This window comes from Solanum lycopersicum, chromosome 12 (assembly GCF_036512215.1).
Source record: "Solanum lycopersicum chromosome 12, SLM_r2.1".
Taxonomy (NCBI): domain Eukaryota; kingdom Viridiplantae; phylum Streptophyta; class Magnoliopsida; order Solanales; family Solanaceae; genus Solanum; species Solanum lycopersicum.
The window spans coordinates 47,652,862-47,664,632 of record NC_090811.1 but is presented as its reverse complement, the minus strand read 5'-3'; the positions used below and the strand labels follow the sequence as shown (position 1 = coordinate 47,664,632).

The following is an 11,771-nucleotide window of genomic DNA, read 5'->3' as shown; positions in this document are numbered from 1 at the left end:
CTGCTTAAAAAAGAAAGTAAATTATATAAAAGTGAGACAGAGGAAGTACTAATACACCAAAAAAGTATGAGGAGATTATTTTACCATTAACGAGGGGTCTTCAGTATGAACCTTGGGTATAAAAAAAAAATTATTAGGAGCATAGCCACTGAATAAATATTACCATGTGCTATTTAAATTTAGTCGAAATTATAATTTGGGGTATTAAAAAAAAAAAGACACCAAGAAAGTAGAAACCAGACCATATGTCTATCCTTTCTTCTTTTGACTTGTGACCATCCTTTAAATTTTTTCTTTTAATCCCAACTTCACATTTAAATGTTATTGTCTTCTTACTAGCTACAACAACAATCCCAAAGATTTAGCCTTTTATATCCTTCCAATTTACTCTAACTAAACAAACATGGCAATTGATATGATTTTTGAAATTACAAGTCCAAGAATCTCTTTCTCATCAGATGAACAAGTCATAGATTTGCAACATTATCAATCAGATTCAAATCCTGAATTCGATTTCTGTATTAGCACCAATATCGCTAATACAGAAACTTGTTCAGCAGATGAACTCTTCTTAAATGGATTAATTCGTCCTCTTCAACTACAACAAAAACAAAAACTTGTCACATTATCTAATTCTCCTCCTATTCCAGCTCCACCAATTGCAAATCAAAATGTAATCTCGAAACACATTAGTGTTGATGATAATCAAAACAAGTCGTTTTGGCGTATTAGGAGAAGTACTAGTCTTCATGGAAATAAGAAAAGTTCATTTTGGTCGTTGCAACGCAGTAATTCAACTGGATCAAAGAGTTTTTCAGTTAAAGAAAATCAGAAACATAAGAAGAATATAATGAATCCTTCTTCTGCAGTTAGTTTATACTCATCAGCATCACAAAAGCCTCCATTGAGAAAGAATTATAGTAATGGGATTTGCATTAATCCTGTTTTGAATGTAGCACCTTATACTTTTATTCCAAAAGCTACCGCTAATCTCTTTGGTTTAGGATCATTCTTTGCCAATGGAAAAGATAAGAAGAGTAAGAAATGATTTTTTTTGTGTGTGTCAATATTTTGTACTTGCCTTTCTTTTTTGTTCTTTATAAATTATTATTATTGAAATCCATCACGTAAATTAGGTCTATAAATGTTTCGTTTAATTTGATTTCAGCTTGTATTTATACTTTTAAATTTTTGTTGTGTATTAGTAAGTATTTAAACTCTTATAAAGTTGAATAAGTAAACATACATATCCTACTTGCATAATACACACAAAACGTTATGTAGGCATGAGCTTCCATATAAAACGCCATGTAAGATGCTTATGCCAATCTATTTAACTTTATGCAACTTTAATTGTGTATTTATACATAGTTAAAATTGAAGAACGCGGATGTCACATACTTCCTTTGTCCCAATTTATATGACCCCTTTATGTTTTGAAAGTCAAACAATTTAAGTTTGACCGCAAATTTGCAAATGAAATTTTTTATTTTTTAAATGAAATTTATATATTTGTAAACTAGATAAAAAGTACTATGAGTCATAATAATTGATAATTCAAAATGCTTAAAAGATCTATAAAAAATCTACGGTCAAATATAGATAGACTTGTTGGACTCTTTAAATCCGACATATAAAATGAGACGGCGGGAGTATAACCGTACTTTTTGTCTCTTGTGCTCATCTAATTAGATAATCAGTTTAAAGTTACAAAAATGGTAAAGATATAGAGTGTGTTTGGTATGAAGGAAAACATTTGGGACAAAAGTTTTGGAAAATGTTTTCCAAATCAATTCATTTTTCTCAAAATTAAGGAAAATGATTTCCCTTCAAAAGTTAAGGATAATATTTTCCAAAACTCTCCTCCAATTTCAAATTATATTTTTTTGGGAAAAAAAATCAATTTTTTAAAAATATTTCACTTTAAAAATTTTATTTTTCACCCGATCTCTGATCCCCCACCCCCCCCCCCGCCAGCCCCCCCAACCCCGCCTTATCTCAAAAAATTTAATTTTGATTTTTAAAAATATTTTTAACTTCAAATTTTATTTTTTAAACTCCTAACCCCCATCCCAATCGCAAACCCCCTAAAAAATTAATTTTGTTTTTTAAAAATACTATCAACTTCAAATTTTTATTGTTTCACTCCTCCCCCTTCCCCCCACCCCCACCCACTACGCCACCGCCATCCCAAAAAAATAATAATTTTGATTTTAAAACATATTTTCAATTTCATAAATTTTTGTTTACTCTAGTAAAAATGAAAGATGTCTCTAAAAAAAATTCATTCATAAATCTAACGCTAAAAATCATTTTCAAAAATTATTTTGTACTCACCAACCAAACATGAGAAAACAAGTCCAAAATCTACTTATTTTCCATAAAAATATTTTCTAGAAAAACATTTTCCATAGAAAACATTTTCCTCTGTACCAAACACACCCGTATAGTAAAATAAGTACTATAATAGTGTGTTAATTAAATACTAAAAAGGATATGAATTGAGACAGTTATTAGCCATTAGGAATGTCCATAAAATAATAATTAACTATATTGTAAATAGGGTTAGGGGACACAAAGACAATAGGCCTTCTTTTGTGCTTGTCCCTTTTGTTTTTTCATTTGAAATTTTAGATTTAATTAAAGGGTTTCTATATCAAGATTACTTTCTTTTGTCTGTCTTTTCATAAGATATGATATATTTGATTAGGTTCAAACTTTCGAGGAGTGGTTTATGATATTTGTTGCTTTTGTTTGTTTTCTGGGGGATTGAGACAATAACATCTTACCCAACAAAAATGTAAAATATGGGTTATAATATATTACCAACATTTTCATGAAATACTACACATATTAAGGATCATTTCAAATGAGTAATAGTTTTCAACAACTATTTTTCCTTCAAGTTCAAATCAAGTTTAAACATAAAGTAAATTTTACTTTTTATTCCCCCGTTTTAGTAAATTAAGAGAGTTTTACTACTGGCTCTTATATAAAAATAGAGTATTATTATTTTATGTCAAATAATTACATAAAGTATAGAGACAAGTGTCAAAAATACACCTAAACTATTCACTTTTTTTGAGTTGCATACTTAAACTATTGAAAATGTGAGTTTCATATCTAAATTATTACTTTTTAGTTTGAGAAACACACCTTAGTGGTGTGTGTAATACACTCTCTCTTTTATTTGAAAAAACCTTTACACATGACATTCTAGATAAAATATTTTACCTAGATAAAAATTAAATAATAAAATATTAATATTAATATTAATTAAAAATTAAAGATTTAAATTTTACTATCCATATAAAAAATTAAATTATTTTTCTTACCCCACTCCACCACCTCCTCCACGTACTCCCAACCCCCCCCCCTTCCGGACAACCCCCATCCTTTTTTTTTTAAAAAAAAGTCATTTATAAAATATTTTTTAAAATTTCATACTTCATCCCCCCCCCCCTCCCCCTCCAAAAAAAAAAAAGATCACCCATTCACCCTCCCCCCCCCCCCCAACCCAATCGAAATTGATATTATTTTGTTTTAAAACAATAAAAATCTACCCCATCCTTTTTAATCCTCAGCTCCTATTTTTTTTTTACGTTTTTCTCATTTTGTGTTAATGCACGTATATATATAATTTTAAGAAAAAAAAATTCACTAGTGTACCGAATAAAACATAAATAACTAAAAAAATAACAAGTCTTTTGGCGGCAAGTAAAATATTTTCAATATGTACATACATCTAAACACTGAAAAAAAGAAATTGAAAGCAGATGGTTAAGTGGGATGGGTAGTATTATTTTTTTAAGAAAATAAAATAATATCTAAATTAGTATTTGAGGAGGGGGAGGAGATGAAGTAAAAAAAATGAAATACTTTTATAAAAGAAATTTAAACAAAATAAAAAAATTAAAAAAATGGTAGGGGTGGGGTGTCACATCCCACAAGTACACCCCAGAAGTTAAAGTATCCTTGCGAGGTCACACGGAAAATGAGACTTCAAGAAATCTCATCTATGCCTCTCATATCATTCATTGCATAATAAGCATAACTAAAATGAGTAAAAATTTAAAACTTTCTTCACACACGAAGAACTCTTTCATAAATAATACGCAAGCGTAAAACTTTGATTTAAAACATTAGAACTATACAACATCTCATTGAACCATCTAGACTTTAGAGTTTACAACACTTGGGACTAATCCCATATAAGACATAAAATAAAGACTTAAGACATAAAGGAACATGTGACTATTGTCCTCGAATCGATGAGGACTCACCAATACTTCATCTTCAACCCTTAGAAACCTATCCATCCTTCATGTCACATCAAGATTCCATTTCCCTACACTTTAGTCAAAAAGTAAAAGAAGGGGTTAGCAGATTATATGTACTAAGTATGGAAGCCATGCAAAAACCATGAAAAAGGGAAATTTAGTAATAAGCATGCTTTTCATGATTTTCGATTAAAACGTCATACTATAATCATAAGAACAACATTTAACAACTTAGAAACACATAAGAAATCATTTAGGTAAAAATTCACATTTTTTAGCCAACATTACAGTGAAGTCACTTCACTGTACAGTGAACTCAATTCACTGTTGCAGTGAAGTTCCTTCACTTCACTTTAAACCCCCTTTAGTATGTAATCTTCTCACTCAACTCTATCCTAAGATTCACTTAAGTCCCACAAAGATAGACCGCCCATACACCATCTCTAGATGCGCCTAAACAACTCTCAAGATTTCTTATAGTGGGTCACATGCACATTTAAGAGATATCAACATAAGAACATGAGATTTTCCTACCACGGTGACTCTAAGGTTCACTTGAGTGAGTTGTGAAGCAACCACCCATACAATTCCTTACACACACACTTGAAGAGATCCTATAGACTCCCTAAGATAGAGTCATTCTCATTTAACACATTAGTATACAGGTGATAGGAAATTCTCCTTCCAAAGGCTATCAAAAGACTTACTTAAGTAAATCAAGAAGATAACGTCCATAGTGACCTCTTCAAGATTACCTAAATAATTCTTAAGATTACCTAAGGCTTAGATCATATCCACATAATAAACCAACTTCCTTAACTAGAGTCATTCTAAAGACTTATCTAGGTAAGATAAGAAGTGACCATTCATATGCCCCCCTCACACCTTAACTAGACAACCCTTAATTACTCTAGATAAGTACTATCTCATTTAACATACTTTATTAACTTGAGTCATTATATTCATTAGTTAATTAAGAGACATACATCACATAAAGGACATTGAAGTAATGGTCTTATACAAGACCTAGGGACTCCAAATAACATCTTTAAAGCCTATTGTGTAATGTCTAGATAACGTCCCATACAACCACCTAAACTTCATAGAACTTCTCAAATGCTAGTAAGTATCCCACATTATGAGAATAGTCATTAACCGACATAGACCATGTTAGCAACTCATGGAATCTTGAGTTCTAACCTACTCCGATGAGGGTGTTCTATTTGCCAAAGGAAGAACTAGGACAAATCCCATGTAGGCACATTGTTAAGGACTATGAAGGGATTTTATGTACTCTAATCTCATTCTCAAGTAGAGGTACATTGTACTCTAGTCTCATCTCAAGTAGAGATACTTCCCATAATATAATTACTCGGTGCTAGCCTTCGTTCTCATAGAGTAATTCACATTAAGGTTTATATAAATGGGTCACATATCTAGTTCATGAACCAATTACATTCAACCAACCAAAGCAAGGTGCACTAGGGCATATCTCACTATGCCGACAAGAAGCTCATCACAACTTTCCTAAGGTATGATATGATGTCGTTCCAGCCAATCAACCTTAAGTCCATCACTCATTACATAAAGGATACCATTACGGCTAACTACTTCACGATTTATAACCTTACCACTTGGTTCAAGGTTCCACATAAATGACCTTTGTATCATCATGCAAGGTCTCACCTATATCATTTATTCAAGACTAAGACCCTTTAGGTTCCTAAGTCAAGACATCACATATTCACATAAGCATCATGTAAGGGACACAAGTCAACCAAAATAAGACACCATATACTTCACCTTAACACATATTACTAGACATTCTATAAGCATATAAGAATAACCATTATCGTCTTTAAGTCATCCTACACACTACATATCATCATCAACATGACTATTATAGATTCATATAGCCAAGTAGAAACAACCATTCATCAACCCTAAGACTACACATAGAATCTCATAGTCATAGTTTACATGATTTTCTAACATACATAACAAGAACACATACTTTCATATTCCTTCACATATAGATAGATATACTCATATTTCACATAAAACACTATACAAAACATCATAGTATTTCAAGTAGTGCTGATAAGGCCATGATCATCATATTACATAAAGTAACAGCGACAAGGACACACAGTTGCAAGTGAAGCGCATAACACCGCCACCATAAGTGTATCATACCAACCACAACATAATTGAAGTCTAACTAACATCAAAATAAAGGAATTAGGTCACCATACCCACTCCATCTTACCACTTCGATTTCAAGGCTAAATCATCCAATTCAATATTACAAGGCCCTTATTCAAGGTCATAACCAACAACTCAATACAATTATAATTATAATCAATGAAACTAGGTCAATTTGTTACATATTTATCAATTTAATACAACCTAGATATCAATTGAATATAATAATTGCATCATTAGAAAGCCCATATAATATTACATTAGAAATCATAAGCCTTAAGTCAATATCAATTCAGTAAGCTTAGCATGCAATAGATATAAGAGTATTCATTACTCAATTAATAAAATTGAAACAGCCTATACATCATACATACATTATCTATACATGAATCAAAATCACATAACAATCTACACATGAATTCATGAATGTGAAAACATAATCAATTCACCCACATTTTAGTGAAACTTAGAGATTTGAAAGATCAAGGGTTCATTGATATTTCATTGTAAAACATAAATAAAATATGAATAACATCACATCTTAACGTTTGGAAACAATTTATGCAAGAACCCAAGACTTGGAGTAGAAACTGGACTTCTCCATCTTTTTGAAATCTTTGAAAATCATCTTTGAAATTGGCTCTAAGGTGATAGAAAACCGCAGTTGAGGAACTCCCATACCTTATTTGAAGAATCCAAATCTATTTGAAGACTCATGTTCAAGCTTCATTTTCACTTTGAACTCACGTGGAGGTTTTTGGAGAAACTATAGGTGGGGAGGGGTTTTGATTTAGATGTGAGGGTTATAATGAGAGTTAATGACTTTATAAACTTAAAATACCTATAAACACCTAAAATAATCGACCTCCTATTTTTAAAAGACTTGGGGTGAAATCCTAACTTCACCCCTAACATTATAGAAATTTGGCAGAAAACTGCCTCACAGACGACTTGATATCGACGGGGCGTCACCACCACGACGGTCTGTCACTGGCCACCATCGTTGGTTACAGTAGCCTTCCAAGGCTTCCCTCTTCACCCATGGACAAGTCCCCCACGAGGAAACCCTTCAACGGGGCGTCAATAGGCCCACGAGTCGTCGACTGTTTCGTCGTTTAGGACTACCTGGGACTGTTTTTGCAACAGTTTTGGGTCCTTCCTCAATGAACCTTAGATGGTCCTTGGGGATAATTTCCTGGACGTTTCTAACGTAATTAAGATTTTATATAATTTTAACACCTATCTCATGAATTTCATACAAAACGAACACATAAAATTCGACAAAACACGCCTAGACGTACAAGGTCACTTCTAGGCATATCTTTCAAACATCATGGGCGTTCTTTGATATTTGACCTCAAAACTTTAAGAAACCTTAAACACTGCCTATACAGGCTATATTAACTCAATTAAGAACCATATAAGTTCATGCATCACCCATAAATACATAAAGCCACATATGAGGCACTTAGGTGACTTAGTTGTCGAACTTCTAATGCACCTAAACTCGTAGCTACTGCCTCTTACCCACATTATAAACCAAATTAGGACCCTATATAACCATTTCAACCACTTTAGGCTCTAGTTTTATATTTTATTTTATAAAGAAAATATTATTTTTTTATAATAGTTTTTTAAATTTTAATTTTAACTAATACTAATAATTTATTTATTTTTGTCAAGATTAAATGTTTTGTCTATGTGGAGTGTGATGTTGAAATTCTTTAAAATAAAAGAAAGAGTGTATCACACATACCATGATGAGAGTAGTATAAGAGAGAGAGGTGTGTTTCTCCAACAAAAAAGTGATAGTTTAGGTATGAAACTCAATCTTTCAATAGTTTAAGTATGAAACTAAAAAAAAAGATATAGTTTAGGTGTGTTTTTGATACTTATCTCTAAAGTATATAGTAATGGTCTGTTTGGACATGAAATTTAAATTTCTTAAGTTGTATTTTTTTTTACGAACATAAAAATCCCAGGATTCGTGATCAAAACTATCAAATTTTATCCGATACAATTTTATTGAATGAACAAAATATATTTCATAAACAAGATATCGAAATATCATACAACGCCACATTGATAAATCACATATCTTCATGTTTCTTTTATAAATAAATATTTGCGATTATAATCTTTCAATTTTACAAAGATCTACTAATTAACAATAGCACCCTGTTATTCTTAAATATAACCATTTAACAACTTTTTCACGCTGAGCATAAGTCTTTTTTTCTTGAAACGTTTAATATGATGGGTTTTGTTTTACAAATATAAATTTATGAATTAAAATTTACATTTTAAAAAGTTTGAAATCCTGATTTGAAATTTCAAATCGTACTTAAAAGAATTTGAGATTTGAAATCATGACTCATATCCAAATGTAAACTTAGAGTTTCAAAATACAATTAATTAATAAGATTAGTTTAGTCAATATACCCCTAATAAAAGTTATTATAAGAGTTGTGTCAAGTCTAACATGAGTAAAGTAAAATGAAATAGAGGGAATATCCATTTTGTTTACATTTACTTGTTTATTACACAAAAAATATATTTCACTTTCACTTGTTCATTTTATCATATAAAAGAATATTTGTTTTTTCATATTTTAATAACATCATTAATTACTTACTTTTCAAAAAAAATTCAGAATTTAGGACTCAATAAAAGTGAAAATAATTGTTAACTTCAAGAGTGGTTTTCTAACTTCCATAAAATATTGTTCAAACGGGTAATATTATGTTTAGATACTCTTTTTGGCAAATCTTCTTGAAAAAAGATACCTTGACCACCATATCCATCAGAGCATTAATTGGAAATTTGACTTCAACAAAACCAGCCAATAATTCTACTAAGGTGATGGTCCTATGTTTATATGCCTGCAAACAAAAAGTACAATCACTTCTTAAATTATTAGGAGAAATGTTTTGGGTTCTAGATTAGTTCAAGTGCACTTATTCATATTATACTAAAGCATTTAATAGAAAATTAAATCAGAAAAATTCATTATGCTTTACACGACATGGTATCTAATTTTGGAGCACACACTAAAGATTTGTTAGATCTTTATTTGAATGAGATCTAGAAATAGTCTAGTTCATTTTTTATTTTCAAATTGAGAGCAAAAAGTAAAAGTGAAAGGGAAAAGTATATTGAGAGAAGGAGAGGTGGTCCTCCTAGACTGGCTAGATTTCATCAAATTAATACGAATTGACTCAATAAATAAGCAAGTTACTATCTCATAAAAAATTATTAAAGTTGAAATAAGTAAAATTGATTTGGGCCAGTATGATCTAATTATTAAAATGAGGAAAACAAAACAGAAGTAGACATTTTTATAAAATTACTCAATTCATTTTATTTTTTAAAAAAAGACCTAATTTGATTTGGAATAAAATTTTAGAAAAGAATAAGACTTTTTTTAATTTTGTATTTCTAAATTAAAGTTATGTCAAATGTACTCATTCCGAACTAAAAAAAAGATCATTTTTAAACGAATATATATATATATATGCTTAGAAGTTGAAATTTTGACTAGTTTATTTTGATTGAAACGTATTTTAAATGTAATTGAGTAACAAAAGCTCTTTGTACTTTCTTTTAAATATATATTTCTACATATGTAATGTGTTAGTATAATACAAGTGGGACTTTTTTTATATAGTCGAAGTCATAATACTCTAGTATACAAGTCTCTATCAGTGAAAATTAAACGAACTATGATTATCGATATACCATACCACAAAATATCAAAACTAAACTTCAAAATATTGAATCATACCTAATTAAATTTATATTATAATGGTATAATAATTTTAAAAATTAGATACCAAAATTACGGTACAGAGAATTCAAATACCCTCTGGCTTCTTGTCAAAGTACTTAGAATGCTTTCATATATATCAACCTCAGTATTCATAAATTCAAGAGTAGGTAGGTGTACGCAGATTCTCTTTGTCCACCAACATGGGTTGTGGTGCACTACTGAGAGTACTTCGCCCTTAACTAGAGTATGGAGAAAATCCTATTTAGAGCGTCACACCCGAATGGACCCGGTAGAGTGCGATGGAAATTAGTCAGAGCTCCAATGTGAGCTCCGAACACTGGGTGGGAAAAAAATAGATCATCTTTTCCCCCTCGTTGTTAATTTTTTCTTACGTACTCAATATATTATTTTATATTATGTCTTGATCTTAGGGGAGTTGAAGTCATGTCTATAGGCCCCGGGTCCTAAGAAATGGTAGATATATTGTTAGGAATGGGTTGAAAGTCATTAATTTAAGTATTTAATTAGATTTTTAGTTGCTTTATTTATTGTTCTAGAATCGAGTTTATGTTTCAGAGTTTCATAAGCATTAGGTTAAGTTGTAGTTATTAGTTTGGAATAGGATTCATGTGTCCTACTTTGATAAATATTAGACTTCATATTGATGTAATAATACTCCTATTTAAAGGGACTTTTAATGAATAAATCGGTAAGTCATTTTACAGCAAAGAACAGGAGATTGGTGTTCTCTCTTCCATTGAACTCTAAGGTTTCGGTCTCCCTTTGAAGAGCTGAATAGATTTGAGTTCTCTCTTTTAATGAACTCTAAGGTTTTAATCTCCCTTTAATGAGTTGATTTATATATCGCCATGTGAATCGATCCTTCCTTAAGAAAATTTTATTCTAAGTCAGGAACATAAAGAACATCATGATTTTGCTTACCACTTCCTTTCATGTTGATCGAAATAGTACCTTTACTTGTCGCATCAACTAAGGCTTCATTCCCCATCTTCACTTTAGTAGTGATGCTATCTATTATTAATTGAGAGGAAAACCTTTTCGTCTCCATTCATGTGATTAGTACAACCACTATGTGATTACTACAACCACTATTCAACATACCATTCATTGCTTTTTGTTGAAGCATCTGATTTAAAAGCAAAGAAAAGATTTTCTTCCCTTTCTTCCTCTTTTTTTTTTCACAAAAATTTGCTTGCTCCTGTTTCTTGTGCCAGCAATCCTTTTCAACGTCGCCAAACTTTTTACAAAAATAACATTGAGGCTTGCCTTTGTGCCAATATTTTTCTGCATTGTGAAAATTAGGCTTTTTGCAAAATTTACAAAAAAGACTAGAGTTTTTCCCACTTTTTTCTTCAACCTTCTTGGAAGAACCATCATGATTTTGCTTCTTTTTTTGCTTGTGATTCTTCTTCTGATGATTTTTTGAGAAATTTTGAGAATTCTAATTTGTTTTAGACTGTAAAGTCGTCTCTTTGGGTTGATCTTCAGAAAAAAAT

The 11,771-nt window shown here is 30.8% G+C and overlaps 1 protein-coding gene across 1 annotated transcript; it reads left to right on the top strand.

Annotated features, from left to right (window-relative positions):
- The first annotated feature begins 403 nt into the window (after positions 1 to 403).
- Positions 404 to 1,048, top strand: LOC101257048 (uncharacterized). The gene has a single exon (XM_004252185.5). The coding sequence runs from the start codon at positions 404 to 406 to the stop codon at positions 1,046 to 1,048; it is 645 nt and encodes a 214-aa protein (XP_004252233.1).
- The last annotated feature ends 10,723 nt before the right edge of the window (positions 1,049 to 11,771 follow it).